Source organism: Desmodus rotundus, chromosome 3 (assembly GCF_022682495.2).
Source record: "Desmodus rotundus isolate HL8 chromosome 3, HLdesRot8A.1, whole genome shotgun sequence".
NCBI lineage: Eukaryota > Metazoa > Chordata > Mammalia > Chiroptera > Phyllostomidae > Desmodus > Desmodus rotundus.
In genome coordinates this window covers 30,136,456-30,155,887 of record NC_071389.1, presented here as the reverse complement: position 1 = coordinate 30,155,887, position 19,432 = coordinate 30,136,456, and the positions used below count along the sequence as shown (strand labels likewise).

The window sequence follows — 19,432 nt, the reverse complement described above, 5'->3', positions numbered from 1 at the left end:
ACAGATGGAACTGGAGACTATTATGCTAAGTGAAATAAACCAGTCAGCAAAAGACAAATACCATATGACCTCACTTATAACTACAATCTAATGAACAAATTAAATGAAAAAATAGAACCAGAGACAGAAACATGGAACAGACTGACCACTGTAGTAGGGGAGGAGAGAGGGGAGCAGTAGTGGAAGGAATGGGAAGGAATTAGTCAAAGAACATGAATGAATGACTCATGGACATGGACAATGGATAGGGGATTGACTGTGGGAGAGAGGAGTAGGCTGGATAAGGGGAAAAATTTAGGATAATTGTAATTGAATCAACACTAAAAAAATTAAGTAAAAAAAAGACATGTAAAGCCAGTTAGCCGCTTTCATTAGAATATCAAGATGGCTCCGGCTTGACTTTTCCTAATTTTTTACATTAGTGGCTTTATTCTTTTAAATAATTTTGACCCACTGGTGTTTTTTGTTGACAAGTTGCATTTATACTCTTCCAAATAATCTGATAAAAACTGGAAAATGTATCCATCTTCTTTTTAAACATGACTTGCCCTTGTGACACTACTCCCAAATGACTTTAGAGCCAAAGATCCTTTCAGTTCATATAACTGAGTTATACCAGGTAAAATGAACTTGGAAATGCAATTACCAGGGGCAACTTAAATGAAAACTCCACCCTAGAACCACTTATTATTTTCAGACATTCATAGATTGAAATTACTCTCTTGAAATGGGAGAATGTGTGTTTTTTCAGTGATCATAAGCTCTAGCAAAAGAGGTTTCTTCATTTTTTTTATTTTACATTTTTCAGAATAATTAAAACATTGAAATGTATGAGTGGACAACTATATAACGCATAAGACTGAATGAGAACTGTAACCTAATGTGACATGAAAAGGACTTGTTAGGGATTTTCATGCTGTTGATCACACAAGTCCTATGAAATAAAGATTTCTAGAAATCAAAAAAAATGTGACTAAATTATCATTGGTGGGAAACAGAGTTAAACTGTAGTAGAAGAAAAAGGAGATGCAAAACAACCTTACAAGGCTTACAACCAACTAACGTCATCTACAGGGTAGTTTTATACTTATTCTACTTGACCGGGTCTTTTGGGTCCTTTCTCTGGATAAATATTTTTAAGTAGTAAAGTGATTACAAATGATAAAATGGCGACTAAAGTGATTACTATCCTCAGGGCTTTGAACCAGTTGGGATAATGTGGCAAGAGAAAAAATTCATTATGTAATGCTATCCCCAAACCTATTATTACTGTGACTATAGCTTCACTGAGCCTTTCAGAAACAAGGAAGGCTAACCATGAAAACACAACAGGAGCTGTACTAGTAGCTAAATTGAGTAAGTCTAGTTTGGCTGGACTGCCTTCTGGCAGAGCAAAACCCCATCTGATCCCTCCCAAGAAAGATAGGAAACTCGCTCCGTAAGCCATCTGAGTAAAAGCTAACACGGGGATATAAGTCTTTGTCATCAGCATGATCAGTGGTGGCGCAAAGAAGGGGACTAGTCCCGCCAGAGATACATATAATGCTGGCTTTGGGCTGTCAGGCAGGTACATGATAGTTTTTGGTGGCCTGGCTGGAAGTACTGGCTTGTGCTTTTTAAAGCTGCATGGAGAAGTATGATAGTATTGTGTCTTGTTCATACACACTAGAAAGGATGAGAAGGGCAAAGGCCTTAGAAACAAAGGTGAAAAGTTCTGCTGGAGACATGTCTTGAGAGAAAGTATTTCTGTTCTCCTGCTGGCTCCTAGTCCGACCATGAAAGGATACTTCAGCATCTACAGAGAAAATAAAACCAGAAGACAAAAATAGATTTTTTTAAAAAATCACCAATGTCTTAGTTAATCCCAAGATAGAACAATATAAAAATATTTTATTGCCCTGGCTGGTATAGCTCAATGGATTGAGCGTGGGCTGCGAACCAGAGGGTAACCAGTTCAATTCCCAGTCAGGGCACATGCCTGAGTTGTGGGCCAGGACTCCAGTAGGGGGCATGTGAGAGGCAACAACACATTGATAGTTCTCTCCTCTTTCTCCTTCTCTTCCCCTCTCTCTCAAAATCAATAAATAAAATCTTTAAAAAAATAAAGGCTTTAAAAATAAATAAATAAAATAAAAACAAATTATCTACCTTCTTCAAAGTTAGCACACTGAACTTTACAGAAAGGTTGGACTACATAGTGACGTTATTGCCGGCTAAGAGTATTAACAGCTATACAAAATGCAAAAGAAACTACTGAATAGAAGCTAATGTTTTGGCTTACCGTTAATCTTATCCCATGAGAAAAATATCTCAAAGAACAGGTAAAAACTAGATGTTCACTTTTTGGCATTCTAAACTGCCTCTCCTATTTATAAATTGCAAAAGCAGTTGCACTAATCACTGGGAATTCTTTTTTTTTAATATTTATTTATTTTTAGAGAAGGGAAAAGGAGGGAAAAAGAGAAACATCTGATGTGTGAGAAATACATCAATCGGTTGCCTCTCGCACACCCCCCAGCTGGGGGCCTGGCCCACAACCCAGGCATGTGCCCTGACTGGGAATTGAACCAGTGACCTTTGGGTTCGTAGGCCAGTGCTCAATCCATGGAGCCACACCAGCCAGGGCAGGTATTCTATTAATGTAGAGAAAATCAATCTACCTTCCCATTTAGCTTTATGGACACTTCATACTTTTCATAGCTTCATGCTTTTCTACGTCCCTGCCTAGAATACTGGCTTACTATTTTACTATCTGGGAACTTGTCTTTCCAAATTCAGCTTAAAACTTTCATCTGGTTTAATGCTCCTGTAAGTACCCTATGTGCACTTCCACTATAATTCTCACAGTGAATTAAAATTGTGTTTACTTGTCTGAATAGACTCAAGAGCCAAGGGCATATTTTTTTCTTTGCCTTAAAAAAAGAAAGTCCCCAGTGTCTTTCATGTTATATGGCCAAATAACCTTCCCTGCTGATTCTGTGCTTTAGTGAGCAGATTACAGACTTCAACCAACAGATCAACCGTAACTCAAGAAGTGTTAGATGAAAGGAAAAATGAAACAGTTATTTAAGAATCTCGGCAATTTCTCAAAATGCTAGGAATAATTCCATCTTGGGGCCTCCTTTTTCCTTTCATCTAGATTGTTCTTCCCTGAGCTACTTGCATGGCTCATTCCCTAACTTCTGACCACCCTGTTTATAAAAAGTGTAATCGTAAGTCTGTTGTTGACAATGTGTTTCCTTCCTCTGCTTTATAATTCTCCACAGCACTTACCACTTGACATATTAAATATTTTACTTTTTTGTATTTTACCCCCATCCTCACCCCCAAATATATGAGGACAGGATTTTTTTGTCCTCTCTTTCACTGCCATTGCCCAGCCAGACCATGCCTGGCAAGTAGTGCTCAAATATTTGCTAAATAAACCAACCTTTGAAGATGCTTGAGAAAACTTCTGGATGAAGTGAAACATACTGGACCCTAATGAAGTCTTGTTCAGGAGGATGCCAGGTAGTTCAGATCAATGTATTTTTACAGCTAAGTGGGCGCGCTGAATCAGAAGCATGTTGCTGTGTACAAAATAAAATGTCACTTAATTTTCTTCATTTTATAATTTTTTAAAGTAATAATTTCTTCCATATAAGTTTCCTTTGAGAACAATCATTAACTAATATTTTCAAAAACTCAGTAACATGTTAATAGATTCTTTCCTTCTCTGAAAAGAGTAATGCACAGCCCTGGCTGGGCTCAGAGGGTTGAGCTCAGGCCTGCAAACTGAAAAGTTGCCAGTTTGATTCCCGGTCACACATGCCTGGGTCCTCTCTTGGGGGCGTGCACCTCCATCATTTTCCAGTTGTGTGACCTTAGATAAATTGCTTCCTTGAAGTGATAATTTTCTCATTTTTAAAACTGGAGGTCATAGCATCTCTGTTCTCTTTTTCCCCCCCCCTTAGTTATCTATTTTGGGACTTTACAGCTCAAAATGATGACATAGTAATACAATTCAGCTGTCAACCAGACAGTGTAGCTATATGTTTTACGTGCATTAACTCATTTAATACAATAACCATATCAGCTTGGTGCTGAGAGACTGTTAGCCCGTTAAGCTAGAGCACAGACTTTGGAATCAAACAATCTGGATCAACCACTTATTAGCTATATGACTTTGGACAAGTTATGTAATCTTGCTGTGGTGCAGTTCACTTACCTTTAAAAATAAGGATTATAGTAACTACACAGGGTCGTTGTAAAAATTAAGTCAGTTAATACACATAAAGAGCTGAGAACTGTCCCTGACACAAAGAGATCACTAAAAAAACAACTCTTCAGCTATTATTTCCTCCTTACACAAGACGGAATGGTTAAGAACCCTGTCTGATATAAGCAACCAGTATGTGACTGAAAATGCGAATCCCGATGTCTTAGCGAGTCCCATTCTTAACCTGGAGAATGAGGTGTCTACAGAAATCCAAAGCCACAGTTGCCACTTCATTAACAATTTTAATGGACTAATTTCTTGATCACAGATCTGACAGCTCCTGTATACTGGTCAATGCCTTCATTCTATACATAGGAAGCAAGCAGGAAGTTAAGTTATGCTGGGCCTCTGAGTAGATCTTAAAATCTACCACATACACCTCCTGACTCCTAGACACACATTTATCTGCAGGGCTCACGCACACCTTTGCTCAAATCGTCTGTGTACGGGCCTTCTGGACCACCCCCACTTAAAATCTCAGCGCTCCCTCTACCTTAGGAATTCCCTATGCACCGTGATATGTGCTTTACAACTCATGACTTAACGCGAATAAATGAAAGCCCGGGGACAGCCAACTGGTGAGGGAATTAAGGGCAGATCCAAGGGGTAATCCGCTCAATTCAGGAGAAAACGTTCATATGCACACTGCCCCAAAAGAAAAAGTTGCAAACTGCAGGCCTACATCTGAGAAAGGAAGTGGGGTCTGGACACAATGATCCTCGGTAAACTTTTCCCAACAATGCCCGCAGCTCTCACTTACTGCCAACTCTTAGTGCCCCCCCCCTTCTCAACCTGCACCTCTCACAGCAGCCCTGCTACTCACTTGCCGGTGTCGCGCGGGAAGATGGAAAGTTGAGCTGCTAGAACAACCAGGTACTCCTGAAAAGGAACTTCCGGCAAGTGGGATTAGATACTCCCCAACTTCCTGGCAACCGAAAAAAAATGATTCCGGGTGGGAACTGGACCAGCGCAAAGTGGTTCCCATGCTGGGCTTTCCTTTCCGTCTTGGGTCCACTCTTAATTCTAGAGAAAGCAGACTTTTGAAGTCTGTAGGATAGCTGAACGATCTTTGCCTCTCTCTATTCTAGGTTTCCCAGCCAGTTCGGGTAGGTAAAGAGCAACTACTGAAACAATCTCAGAGTGATGGTGGAAGGTAGAAAAGGTTTGGAGTCTAAGCCAAGTGTGACTTGGCCAATTTGCCTGTCACCTCTGAAACTCACCTTTTAGTTTACATAACAACAGGGTTTCTAGGATCGACGGGACACATCTGCGCATTAGGGTCCCGAATTACTAATACCGTTTAAGAAAATAAAGAACTTGTCTACTTCCTCTTGCTGGGACCTGGAAACTTGATTATGAAATAACGAGCACAAGAGGCAGGATTTTCACCCCCATGAAAGGTGTGGTGGTAAGAGCTTTGGGGGTGATTCATAAAGACCATTCGTCCCCCTTCACTTTAACTTTTGTCGGCTATGTGACCCTGGACTAGTCCGTTCCCTTCTCGGGACCTCCATTTTACAGTCTATCAAAGGGGATCAACACCAAGCAATTTGAGCGGCCTTAAGACAAGAGGACAGCTCAAGGGGCCCACGCTGGCCAGTTCCTCCATTCCTCCTCCATCTGGATAGTTCAGCTTTCTGGCCGCAGGCCATCATGTGGTTTAGCTTCCAGTGAGGGAGGGGCTCACGGCAAATTCTGCATAACAGTAACCACTTCCAGTCGGGATAGGCTTTCACTTTTTATTTCCTTCTTTGTCTGTCATGGCAGCACCGCCCCTTCCCGTCGTGCTATACCCAATGAGACTTTGGGTCGGAGAACAGCTTCTCCGCCAGGAAGTGAAGCCAGAAATCCGCGCTGTGCTGGGTCGGGGGCGTGACGCCAGCCATCTGGCGGAACTACTACTCCCAGCGGGTAGTGCGTCGAACCCAGCCGCGCAGGCCTCAAGAGCTCGGCGCTGTGGCCAGCTGGGGGCTGGAGTCTTAGCGACACGCGCACGTGAAGGAGCGGAAGGTAGGAAAGGGTCGGAAATCGCTTGCTCCTGCGAAACCGGTTTGCTAGTACTTGTAGAGGTAATTTGAAGACGGGTGCTTGCCCAGAGGTGAGGTGTGGGAGGGTAACGAAGAACGAAGGGGCGGGGAAAGCCGGGTACACATATACACACCACCCAATCATTGACACACCTCCAGGCCCTAACGTTGGGCAGGGGCAAGAGGGAAGTACCAAACTCGGATGGCCGCCGCCTGTAGCCGAGGCGGAAAGAGCTGGGGGGCGGGGCGAGGAATAACTGCCGTTCACGCGCCCGAACGTTGACGGCGCGGGGCGAGGGCAGGGTCATCAGAACAGGGCGCGTGCGCCTGCGTCCCCCAGTGGGCGGTGGGGGTGGGTGGGCGTGTGGGGGGCGGGGTCGCTCCTCCCCCTCCACCAGCTCTTCCCCCTCCTGGGTCTTGTGGGCCGGGCAGCCATTTTGGGAAGAGCTTTGTTATGGTTGTGAGCTCTACAGCTCTGCGGGATCAGGAAGCTGAGGACGCACCCTCAGACTCCGCGTTTGGGCCCTAGCCGTAGCCCGGCCGCTGCCTGGTGAGTAGGAGTTCCAGACCATGGGGTAATAGGAGAGCTAGGGTCTTGCCGGTGCGGGACTCCGCCCGGTGCCTGGCCGGCTGGCTGTTGAAACAAGTTGAAGGAAGCTCTCACACAGGTGGTTGGGTGTAGGTCGGTCCCGGGAAGGGGAGCGGAGCCCGCGGGTCTCGCGGCTCGCACCGCGCACCTCCCCCCGCGCGTAGCGCTTTGGGCGCGAGCGTCGCCGCGTCTCCGCCGGAGTGCTCCTACTTTAACTTTGGTCTGCGGGTCGGAACGCTCACCTGCGGCTCTCTGGCTCCTCTCCAGGCGTTTCGCCCTGGCGGTTGAGTGACTTGGTTTACGGGTTTCTTTTTCATCTTAAATTAGAGCCAACGGCTTTTTTCCAATGGAGGAAAATCTAAGGAAATAGCTGTGTAAGTCAAACGTGGGGTATGTGAAGGGGGAAAATCCTTTAGCCCCCAGCGTTCTGGTTCTCTTTGGTAGCGAGGTATTTTCGTTGATTTAGATTGTCTCTTCACCTCCTAACTCCCCCACCCCCGAAAAAAGGCTGGTAGATTTCGAAGTATAACGAAAAAATTTTTTTTTCTGTTTTAAATCTACCTCTCACCCCTCCCCCCGCCCCCCCGCCGTGAAATTCAAAAGAAAGGCTGAATCTAAAATGGCTGTAGCTTGGGGAAGTGCCCTGAGCTTCGGTAACTTAAATACGTTAAGCCGTCTGAAATTTTTAGTCGTTTCACTTACGGGAACAACAACTGAATCTTTTGATCTTTTGATCTTCTTGCAACTGATGGTTTATCTTGAAGAGTCCTTGGTAGGTGAAAAGCAAGGTGAGGCCAAAGAACTTTGCTTACTCCAGAAGTTTACATAAGAGTGGGTGCGGGGTTTGTTTGTTTGTTGTAGTTGCTTATAGTTTTGAAATTATGCTGTAGTATTAATCAGCCAACTTTGTGCTCCGAGGTTGGTTTGTCTTATTTGTTGAAATACTTGCTTTTCACGTTGGTATTTATTGCTTGGGAAAAACGGAGTTCATGGGTGGTTTGTGTTATAGTTAGAACCCCATCCAAAAGTAAAGTGGGAGTTTTCAGTAGACTTAGATTTGTAATTTGGTGGACTGCTAGCTCTTTCTAAAGTCTTTTATGTGTAATACTTGAAAGGGAATCAGAGTGCTGTTAAGTTTGGGACATTTATTAGAAGCGTGCAGACAACTGAAAACAAACTTCAGCTGTGGAGTGCCTGGTTTTTGTGCCCTTTTAAACAAAAGACTCTCTTTTTGTTTGCTTTTTTTTTTGAACCATAAGATCCAGAAGTCTAACTGAAAACAAAAAGGCATAGAGTGGAAACAAGAAACAGTTAACTTCAGTGTTTGGGAAGGTGCTTGAGTTTCAAGTTGCAGTCTGTCTAAAAGATAATAAAATGTGAATGAGAACTTTGCAATTAATAGTAAACTGTCATCTTCCCTAGGGAGTGAGTTTCAGTTTACCTTCCTACATTCTTTCAACACAAAAGTTTATTTTTGTCAGTTCTTTTAGGGTTTTTTGTTGTTGTTGTTGTTAGTCTTATTTTGGTGGTTTAACAAGAAAGAAACACTTAAAGTGCTTTATAGAAATTACAAGTCAGTTTGGTTTTTGCCATCGTTATGTACTGGATTAATTTAGATGAAACTTTAATGTATTTTTTTCCCCCAGGGTACTCATGGTTTTTATATGTTGAGACAAATATTCTTTCAGTTGATTCTGGGTAGTGTCTTAGAGCTCTTGAAATTTTGGGGGAAAGTGCTGTGAAGCCTTTCATGTTTTGGATGAATTGAACTATGTAGTTTCCTCCATCAGTGGCTGTTTAAAAGCTTGGCTGAGGACAGCACATGCCACCGTTTTAATAAGTTTGTAATAGTAAGATATCTGGGGTACATTTCTGCTTATAAGTCATTTTTAAATGCTCAAGTAAAGATAAAACAATTCTGAATCAGACTTCAGCAGGTTGCATATCTGTTCTATGATTGAATTGTATACACTTAATAACAGTGGTGACTAATGTGCCAAGGAGTGTTGCTCAACGTACTTCATATTTATTAATTTGTTATTCCTATAAGGTAAATATTGTTTTACCCCTTCATTTTTTAGTTGAGAAAAATAAGTCCTAAGACTCATCCAGCGAGTGGGTAATAGAGCCTGTATTCAAAGTTAAGCAATCTGTTTCTAAAAGTCATTGTGCTTAATTAACCAATTATGACTGCTGCCTTGAACCATGAAAATAAGACTATTGAAAAGTTGAGACACACAATTTTAAAGGATTCCAACTGGAAATGTAGTTCATAGAAAAGATAAACTTTGGTATATTTATGGTTTTTCAACCCCGGGGTGGGGGGGTGTGAGTGTGCTTAGGTAAATGACTATTTATTCTATTGCCTGGAATTAATATGTGTTTCTGCTGAAACCTAGCTGCCCAAGTCACATCTAAATCCAACTCTGATCTTTTTATTTCCCACTGAAGTCTGCCCAAAACAAAACTGACTACAGTCAACCTTGAAACACAGTTCAGTAAGCAGAGCTGAACTTTTGTCCGAAGGCGTATCTTAACTAAAGAGGTAAAATATTACTATTGTTAAGTAAATTGAACTTGTATAGGTGATTTCAAATACACTAGGCAAATATTTAAAAGGTTCTAATAGTTATTTTCCTTTATTAAAGCAAACAGCCTTTAATTGATCTTTTGGGCAAATTATTTTTCAGTTTCTTAGACAAATCTTGTCAATCATTCTTCTAAGAAATGCTAGAGGCTTTATGGTACCAATTTCAGCATGCTAGGTGCCAGGAATACCTAGGTGGCCTTAAAACATTTCTGCCACCAAATAACTTATTAGTTAAACGAAGAAGCACAAAAATATTCATAGGATACCAACATAGAAAGCTGTCTTTTAAGAAGTTGATTTTTTGACAGACTCATTAAATTTACCTTCCTTTCCTATGATGAAAATACTTTGCCTTATATTAAGCAGACATCAGGCTAGAGAATCATCAGCATAAACAGAGTGTTAGTAAACTTTCTAAGCAATAGGTCTGTTTGTGTGGAATAACTTTGGTTTGTTTAGAAAAAATCAGATTCATATAAGTTTGGCTATACTTTACATTTAGATTGCAAACTTTTGTTTCTGCTGATTATAAGTGTACATTTCATTGTATAAAACACTTTTCTGAATTATTGCTATTCTTGGAGTTTATAAGTATGTTGAAAAGTTGGTTTGGGTGCTCTTTGGTTAGTTAATTAAAAGGTAGAGCTGTTCCACTGTTTCTGCTATGTGTTTATGAAATCATTAGCTCTACTTTTTAATTAGTTTTTCCAGGAAGGGTAGTGAGAACCATTTATTGTGGGCTTTGTAAGCTAGAGGCTGTAATGCAGTCCAGTGTATGTCATTATTTTTTAAAACACTTTAAAATAAACATTAACTCTTCTGCAAGTGAGTGTGCAGAGGTTCTGAGAAGTTAAATAACTTATATAACATAAGGAGAGATGGGAGTTTCGGCAGTTTTATCAGATTCCAAAGTGCTGTTTCCATCACATCATGTAGAGAGATAGTTTAATGTGGTAATTAAGGGTACCAGCTTTATAGCCTGAGTTTAAATCTCAGCATTGCCACTTACAGCTTTATGACCTTGGGGGAGTTTTAGATGAGGTTTCAGTGTCTGTTTCTTCCTCTGTTAAATAGGGACAGTAGTACCTCATAGGGTTACTGTGGTTAATGAAATGCTATTTGTAGCGTTCTTAAAACAATGCCTGAAATAGCAAGCAATTCATAATCGTTGAATTGTCTGAAATTGTTGTTTTGTTTTTTAAGATTTTATTTTATTCACTTTCAGAGAGAGGGAAAGGGAGATAGAGAAGGGGGGGAGAGAAACATCAGTGTGTGGTTGCCTCCTGTGTGCCGGCAACTGGACTGGAGACCTGGCCCGCAACCCAGGCATTTTCCCTGACTGGGAATTGAACTGGTCTGGTGATCCTTTGGTCCACAGGCCCACACCAAGGCTGAAATTGTTTTTAATGAATATCCTTTTACCAATCGAGTGAAATCTGAACAGATCACTGCACGTGGAGGTTTTGTTTTGTTTTTCTTAGATATGTTTCTGTTAATTTTTCAAGGGTTTTTTTCCCCCCAATTAGAATCCAGGTCCTTACACTGTAATTAACTGATGTTCTTTCAAGCCTCTTAATTTGTATATTTCTTCTCTCTTTTTTTCTTACACTTTTTTAAAAGATTTCATGGGGGGGTTGTTTGTTTTTCTTTTTAAGGGAAAGAGAGGGAGAGAAACATTGACATATCCATTGCCTCTTGCATGCCCACAAACCAGGCATGGGCCCCCCCCCCCCCCACCAGCAGTCAGTGGCTCAGCCCATTGAACCACACCAGCCAGGGCTCCTCCTTGCACTTTGTTAAAGAAGCCAGGTCATTTGTCCTGCCTAAGTTTCCTATATTCTAGATTTTCCTGATTTCCTGTAAATTGGTGGTTGGATATAGAGGCTTAGATTGAGATTGGCTTTGAGGAGGAACAATGAGGAGATGTAACTAATTTCATAGGTGATTCTGTGCGTTTGGGAATTCCCCCGCCCCAGGCCCCATTCAATATTAATTTTTCAGGTAATTTGTTTTCTGTCCTTTTTTTCTCTATAGTATATATTTATTGTGTTATAAAAATTGAGGTAAGGATGCTGGGTTTACACTGGTTTTGTGTACTGATTTTGGTTACTACTGAATAGTTTTCTCATCCTATTTTGTCTGAAATTTTCTTTTAGAAACTGCATTTTTAACACTACATATATTCACTCATTTAACCATCAACTTCCCAACAGTTTTCAAATTACAGATAAGGATTTGAAGCAAAAATAGTGAAGTAACTTGCCGAAAGTCACACAGCTAGTAAATGGCAGAGCCGGCTAGATCCAGAGTCTGCTCTTCTACTGTAAAAGTAATGTTTGCATGGGAAGCAAAAGCTTGTTATTGAGAAGAAGTTTCTAGAAATACTTGTAAGTAAAATGAAGTAAAAACGTGTATCTTGTGATATAGTAGTCACTACTCTTAAATGTCAGTTATGAAAACTGTAGTTTTTAAAATGTGACAAGTCTATTATTTTTATAGGGAATTTGGAGCCTTTGAGGGCCAATATAGCTGCAAATATTACTACTGAATAACCTGTTTGCAGGGGAGTTGATATAGTGACTTTGTGAGTAAATTCTATGAAAACATTTTTTTCTGGTTCTAAAACCTTAGTTTCAGAAACTTGAATAAATCTAATCCGCTTAGTTATCAGAATCTTAGAGGCAATTTTAATGTCAGATTGCATTAAATAGTAAATATGTGTGTGTATGATACTATTCTTATTTGGAACTGTTGGGATTTCAGTGAATTCCATTTCTACTAGTGGGATGATAATTTTAGGTATGATTGCAGCAAGTGTTTGTGATTTTGAGAGACAAAATATTGGAAAGGAGATTATCTGAGAAAGATTATAAATTTTATTTTTAAAGATTTTATTTATTTACTTTTAGAGAGAGGGGAAGGGAGGGAGAATGAGAGAGAAACATCAGTGTGCAAGAGATACATGGATGGATTGCTTCTCACACACCCCCAACTGGGGGACCTGGCCCAAAACCCAGGCATGTGCCCTGGCTGGGAATTGAACCACCGACATTTCAGTTCACAGGCTGGTGCTCAATCCACTGAGCCACACAAGCCAGGGCAATATAAATTCTAGTTTTTAAAATTTTTGTACTTCGTGAAATTACTTTCAGGAAATGTTTTTTGGAACATGAAGCAGAAGGCACACAGTTAAAGTTTATTACTAATGGGAAAATTGGAAGGATTCTTGGGTTGCAGTCTACTCGTTGGGCTTTAAAGTGATCCTTTGTTGTTCCTTTTGTCTGTTTACTGTTGTAACCCTCTTCCAGTGTTGCCTTTTTGTGAATCTTAGTGGGAGAAGAAACTGGAAAGGCTGTGTGTCTATACCTTGTATGCATACACAGATACACACATCTTATGTACGTATACTTTCTGTCCTGGGCCCCTGGCAGCTGTGCAACTCTGATACACATGACTGGGTTCTTGCATCTGGAGTGAGAGGTGCAAAGAAGCAAGGACAGTTTAGAATCCATTCTGTTAGCTTGTGGCAGTGGCCATGCTAGTGGGCCAGTTTCCTAAGAGGCTCTTCTGTGGTGTGACCTTGGTTTGTGGTTTTGACTAAGCTTTACTTAGTTTCTGCATGTTTGCCAAGTTAAGGATGCTTTTTCATTCATTCTCTGAACTCCCAATACCTGATAAATTCTTTTTCTGCTTAATCTACCTAAGTATGGTTTCTTTTAACAAACGACCCTGATGTTTAAAATTGTCACGTTTCTTCCTTCTAGATTTTGTTAATGTTTCTATTTAGAGTAATTTCCTGACTAATCAAGTGAAAAACTTCAATGAATGCTTTATCTTTTTTTAAGATAATCTTAAACACGAATTTTCCCTTTTATCTTCTCCCAATTCTTAAAAGCAGTAGTTCTCAGCCTTTTGAAATTTATCTGGAAAAAGGCCTGGGCATTTTGTCTTGTGTTTTGTGTGATTAAGATTGGTGGGTCGTAGAGGTTTCACAACTTCAATTTTGTATTTGCCAAACTTTTCTAAAGTGGTTGTACAGGTTTACACTTCTACCTGCAATATATGAGAATTCCTTGTTGCTTTGCATCTTTATAAATACAGAATTTGTTTTTGCCAGGTCAGTAGATTACGAAGTAGTATCTCATGATTTGACTCAGGTCTTTAAAGTAGGAATTGGTGAGTGATTTCAAGGTAACGTTTTCTGTAGTGCTTTATGTTATTTCAGAGCACTTGCGTATCTCTTATGGGCATGGTAATATAAAGTTTTCAGTTACATTTTTTGACAAATAAGTTTATTGTCATCAAGTTTGTACTAGAATAGAATTCTTTTTCTGTTTATTGGACCCCAATCATCTAATAGCAGGCTTCACTTCTCAATATAGTAACGGTGGTTAAGTATTTTCTTAATGGGAAAATGCTATAGTGGAAAAAACCTTAAAGGTGTCTTATGTCCTCTTTTGGTTCATTACTGCTCACGTTTTATGTCCTTTTTGAATTTTTTTAGTGAAATTAAAATATATACTAAGGTAGCCCTGATTGGTGTGACTCGGTTGGGCATTGTCCTACAAAGCCAGGAGTTGCCGGTTTGATTTCCCTGGTCAAGGCACCTGCCTGGTTTGTGAGTTCGGTCCCCAGTTGGGGCATGCAACCGATCAATGTTTCTCTCTGTTTCTTTCTCTTTCCCTTCCCATGTCTATAAAAAATAAATAAAATCTTTACAAAATAAAACAGCCCTGCTGGTGTATCTCAGTGGATTAAGTGCTGACCTGCGAACCAAAAGGTTGCCAGTTTGATTCCTGGTCAGGACACGTGCCTGGGTTGTGGGCCAGGTCCCCAGCTGGGGGCCTGCGAGAGGAAGCTGATCGATGTTTCTCTCCCTCTTTCTCCCTCTGATCCCTTCTCTCCAAATAAGTAAAATCTTTTTTTTTTAAGCTTTTTAAGTAAATACTAAGGTGGAAAATGATTTTGGGCTCTTTTTGTGCTGAGTTATCAAATGTGAGAATCAAAAAACTGAGTAAGGGCCAGTAACCCTAGTGTTTTCCTTATTGAAGATTTAGAAGGGAAACTGATATACAGACAGTTAGGAAATGAGTATAGACTCTTGTAGGGTTACTCAGTTCCTAAGAGGAAGTGAAAGTGGTATTCTTTCCACTTTCCAGTTCATGAGATGTGGAAAGGAAATATTAGGGACAATGACTCTGTGAAGATATGTAAGAGTTAGTCTTCGGCTCTGCAGTTTAAGGAATAGGAATGTTCAAGGAGAGCTCTTAAGAACCGTAAGATAGAAGAGATATTAATTGATAGAATTGTCAGCATCTCTTAAATTAATATTTAATGGGTATCCTCTATGTCCTAAGAGATTATCTAATTTGCTATTAATACCTACTAAGTGCTCCCTGTTTGTAGGTGAGATAAGTATGTAAATAAGTAAAAATAATGCAGTGTGATGGGGTCTTGAGTATAGGTTTGTGTATAATATAATGCTTCATGAAGCAGGAATTTAAGTCACTCACTTAGAGGTGAGAACTGATGGCTTGAAAATGAATGAGATGGTGAAGAGATTCCAGAGAAATAAGAAAAGTTCTGCATCAAAGCTTTCCAGTAGCTGTTACATTTACAGAACAAAAGAAAAGATCAGAAAAGAAGTAATCCCAGGTCAGGGAGAGGACTAGGGTATCTTAATGCAGTTGTTACCACTCATGCTGCTCTCTGACAGATGTTTCCCCAGCCCCTTGTGATTATTATCAATTGCATGGGTGGCGATTTTCCTTTTTTTTTTTTTTTAAATATGAATTGTCCCTTTTCTAAGTTCTACACATCCGTATAAAGTTGGCAGCCTGTATCATCAAAACATTTCAAAATTTTATTCCTTGATGCAATCCTGCTCTAGTGATGTAATGTCAGGGAAACCAAGAGAAGGAATTTTAAGATGGGATTGGCCCAGGTACATGTAAACAGTGTGTAAGCCTTTAAGGGTGATGAGTCACAAGTTTCTGGCCTTTGAGAGTGTATTGGTCAGGGTGTTTTTGTTGTTGTTGCAGAGAACAGAAATGTTTACAAGCATGATTCTGTGTGTTTCTTCAACCACTGTCAACTTCATGGGTGATGAATAGAGAGAGTAAGCAAGATTTGTATTTTACTGAGATTGGAGTTTTGGGAATTGGATACAGGTCTTCCAGAAAAGAGCCAGTGACTTCAGAGAGTACATAATGATGGACTAGATAATTTAAACTACAAAACTATGCTAACTATCTCACTTTAAAGTCATGATAACTTATAAGTATGGGCCTTTATTGTGCTAAACTAGTGTACTTAACTAATAGTTCATTTACTCTCCAGTTCTCATTTCATACCCTTATTCTTCGCAAACCTGCTCCCTCCCTTCCCCCACTCTCCCATCCTCACTCTTAGCTGAAGACCTTGTGTTTCCACTTCATTGAGAAGATAGAAGCAATCAGAATAGACATTCTTAAGCTCTCACTGTAGTAGTACCTCAATATTCTGCCTTCCCTGCTGTTACAATAAATGAAGTATGTACAAACCTATTGAAGGCCAGTCTTTGCTGGTTTAGAGGGAGAGGGACATTGATGTGTGAGAGATAAATGAATAGATTGCCTCTCATACGCTGTCAGCCAGGGACCTATCCTGCAACCCTGGCATGTGCCCTGGCTGGGAATCGAACCAGCAACCTTTGGGTTTGCAGGTCAGCACTCAATCCACTAAGCCACACCAGCCAGGGCCAAAAACTTCTTTTGACTTTATGTCTCCTTCTAGCTACTACCCCTTTTCTCTGTTCTACAGTACTCAGAGGAGTTGTTTGCCCTTGCAGTCTATAATCCCTTCCATTTTGAACCCATCCAAATCAGGCTTTCACTGCTGTCCTTACCCAACATGGTCACCTGGTAACTTCCATGTTGCTAAATCCAGGGGTCAGTTCTCAGTCTTCCATCTGATTTAATAGCACTTGTTACAGCTCATAACTCCTACTTTCTTGAAATACAATTCTGCTGAACGTCTGGGTCCCCATTACTCTCTTGGTTTTCTCTTCAATGACCCCAATTTTCAAAGTTAAGTAATACACCAAACGAGTGATTAAAAATTAGACACTGCATATTGGGGGGGGGGGGTTCCATAGGTTATTTTTTGGTAATCTGTATTAGAGCCAAAACCTCAGTGGCGTTATGGAGGTAACTTTTGAATTATTGTATACTATGTGGAGAGGAAGTAATTTGCTGTGGATTAAGGAATAAATGATGGAGTGAGGAAATGAAGACACTAAGAGTACACTGCTCTCTGTAGAAGTTTTATTAAGAAAGACTACAGGGGAATGAACATAAACACCTAGAGGGAGATACAGGCCCTGAGTTTTGTTTAACGTTGGAGGAGAAGTGGGTGTGGATTTTTTTTTGTTAGTTGCATGAAAACAGAGTAGACAGAGGTGGTACTTACCAGTAGTAGTAGTAGTAGATGGTGACAGTATTCTGTGGGAAAAATGAGAGTGATTGAGATCAAGAACACAAGGTAGAGTGGCAAAGGGAACCTAAGGTAGAGGAGATTGAGATAAGGCCCTTGGCATGGACATCCTCTCCTAGCAGTATAAACTTAATTATAAGGTATAAACTTAGGCCATATCGTGAAGTACCTCAGAGATTGTAGGGGCATACGTGAAGTGCCCGATAAGTTGTAAGTATTGCAAAGGTTGATTATTTGACAAATGTTTGTGAATGGTTGGATCAGCTTATTCAGATACAGGCAATTCTGACATGTATAGTTATTTGTGGCAAAATACACATAATTTAAGATTTACCATCATAACCATTTTAAAGTATACAATTTGGTGGCTTTACATACATTCACAGTATTTTGCCATCACCACCACTATCTAGTTGCCGAACTTTTTCATTATCCCAAACATAAACCTCATATGCATTAAGCAATCACACTTCCTCTTCCCTAGTCCCTGGTAACCACTAATCTGTTTTCTATCTCTGGATTGGCTATTTCATATAAATGGAATCATCATAATATGTGTCATTTAGTGTGTCTGCCTTCTTTCACTTAGCATAGTGTTTTCAAGGTTCATCAATGTGGTAGCATGTATCAGTACTTCATTCTTTTTTATAGCTGAATAATATTCCATTGTATAGATATACTACGTGTTGTTTATGTATTCATCAGTTGGTGGACATGGATGCGTTGTTCCACCTTATGGCTATTGTGACTGAAGCTGTTGTGAATATGCACTTACAAATTTTTATGTGAACATATGTTTTCCTTTCTTTTGGATATATATACCTAGGGGTGGAAATGTTAGGTCATGTAACTATATTTAACTTTCTGAGGAACCACCAAAAAATTGCCAAGGCAGTGCACAATTTTGTATTAAGGGTTTCAATTTCTCTGCATCCTTGCTTTATTATAATTTATAAAATTCATTAAACCTCTGATCCATACTACATAGAAGGCACCATGCTAGATGGCTGTGAGAGTTTCAAAGGACAAGGCAGGATTCTAGAAGCAACAAGTTTTTGGCCTGCTGGGAGTTAAGTCAGCGTTTTTAACTCTACTGGAAGAAGCAGGTGTTGAGTGCACTAGACATCACAGTTAAAGTACTTTGAGGATTTTAGAAGGGAAAGTTACTTGTGGGGAAAGACTTATTTCTGAACTATCAGACCAAGGAATTAAAATCCTATTCTGTAGTTGGTAAGAAGCCAGAAAATTTCTGAGCAGGGTAGTGATATAATTTGAGCCTGGATTTAAGAAGAGTGATCTGGCAGCCAAGAGTAGAGACTAATAGTGTCTGTGAAACCAGTCTTTTTCATTGGAAAGTAATTGGAACCTGGAGTGACAAATAGAAATGGAAACTAAGGAATGGAATACACAGAACTTTCAAACTCTTACAGTTTTACAGTCTCTCTAGATCTCATCTCTTCTATTTAAAGGAAGGGAGAGAAACATCAATGTGTGGTTTCCTCTCATGCTCCCCCTTACAGGGGACCTGGCCCACAACCCAGGCATGTGCCCTGACTGGGAATTGAACAGGCAACCCTTTGGTTCGCAGGCGGGTGCTCAATCTACTGAGCTCCACCAGCCAGGGCCTCTTTTGACTTTAAACATTGTCTGCACTATATTGATAGTTCTCAAAATTCTACCAAGAGGATTTTAAGTGATATATTTTTCTTTCTCAAGATTTGTCAGTGGTTAAGCAAAAGGCACTCCAATTAGTCTCTCTATAAAAATTGTTACAGCCCCATAAGACATGACCAAAGAACGTTAAAAATTTTGTAAAAAGGCCCTGGCCAGTGTAGCTCAGTTGGAGCATTGTCCCATTTGGTTACAGGTTCGATTCCCAATCAGGGCATGTACCCAGGTTGCGGGTCTGATCCCTAGTCTGGATGGGTACAAGAGGTTTCTCTCTCTTCCTCTCTAAGAGCAATTTTTAAAAAACAGTCCTTGTGTGAGGATTAAAAAATTTTGTGTATGTAAAAAAATTAAAAAATTATCTGTCCTCTTTGTTCTTTTGTTTCCTATTACTGAACACTTCCATTTGTCAGTTATCTCCCTACCACATATTCTATATGTGTATGCACATAACACACTCTTAACATAACTTTGCATCCTAGGTGTTGGAGTATATTGAGGATGGTCCATAAGTAGTTGTTACGGGATATATGACAGCTTTGGTGCTTTTACACCAGCTAGCATTGCCAGTTAGTATCTCCTCCACAAACACTGCCTTACCTGGGAAGACTGAGAACATACCTAGTGGGTTTTGAAACGGGGAACTGTTTATGTTTACATTTAAAATTGAAGCATTTTTGTTCATGTCTAACAGTTTCATAACCACTGGGTAATTCATCTCTCTGCCTTGAATATCAGGTTTAAACCAGAATTCTTTAGACAAAAAGTATGTAGTAAACAATTTTGTCTTTTCCAAGGAAATTTGATTGTTATTTTTCCATAAGAAC

General features: G+C 40.1%; 2 protein-coding genes across 7 annotated transcripts in view; one reads left to right on the top strand and one right to left on the bottom strand.

The window, feature by feature from the left end:
- Positions 1 to 771: 771 nt before the first annotated feature.
- Positions 772 to 5,167, bottom strand: TMEM69 (transmembrane protein 69). Of its 2 annotated transcripts, none has more exons than XM_024571253.3 (3): positions 5,082 to 5,167; positions 3,431 to 3,569; positions 772 to 1,795 (listed from the first exon to the last, which is right to left on the bottom strand). In XM_024571253.3, exons 2-3 carry the CDS (start codon positions 3,470 to 3,472, stop codon positions 1,088 to 1,090), a joined length of 750 nt encoding a protein of 249 aa, XP_024427021.2. In that variant the 5' UTR covers positions 3,473 to 3,569; positions 5,082 to 5,167; the 3' UTR covers positions 772 to 1,087. The 2 variants fall into 2 exon arrangements, with proteins under 2 accessions (XP_024427021.2, XP_071077011.1); XM_071220910.1 differs by having other exon boundaries at positions 5,086 to 5,165.
- Positions 5,168 to 6,113: 946 nt separating this feature from the next.
- The window catches only part of GPBP1L1 (GC-rich promoter binding protein 1 like 1), a 37,964-nt gene continuing 24,645 nt past the window's right edge, over positions 6,114 to 19,432 (top strand). For 2 of the 5 annotated variants that reach the window (XM_024571038.3, XM_024571036.3), the window contains exon 1: positions 6,679 to 6,835. The gene's annotated coding sequence lies outside the window, so the exon portion shown is untranslated. Of the gene's footprint in view, positions 6,328 to 6,678; positions 6,836 to 11,695; positions 11,852 to 19,432 lie in introns of those variants that run through there. The other 3 variants (XM_024571037.4, XM_045204184.3, XM_071220909.1) reach the window with 3 other exon arrangements.

Excerpts from the sequence above, each read along its gene's own strand:
- TMEM69 (XM_024571253.3), bottom strand. The coding sequence starts at position 3,472 with ATGTTTCACTTCATCCAGAAGTTTTCTCAAGCATCTTCAAAG. Across the intron at positions 1,796-3,430 it reads TTTCTCAAGCATCTTCAAAG|ATGCTGAAGTATCCTTTCAT; the intron begins GTTGGTTTATTT and ends TTTTCTCTGTAG.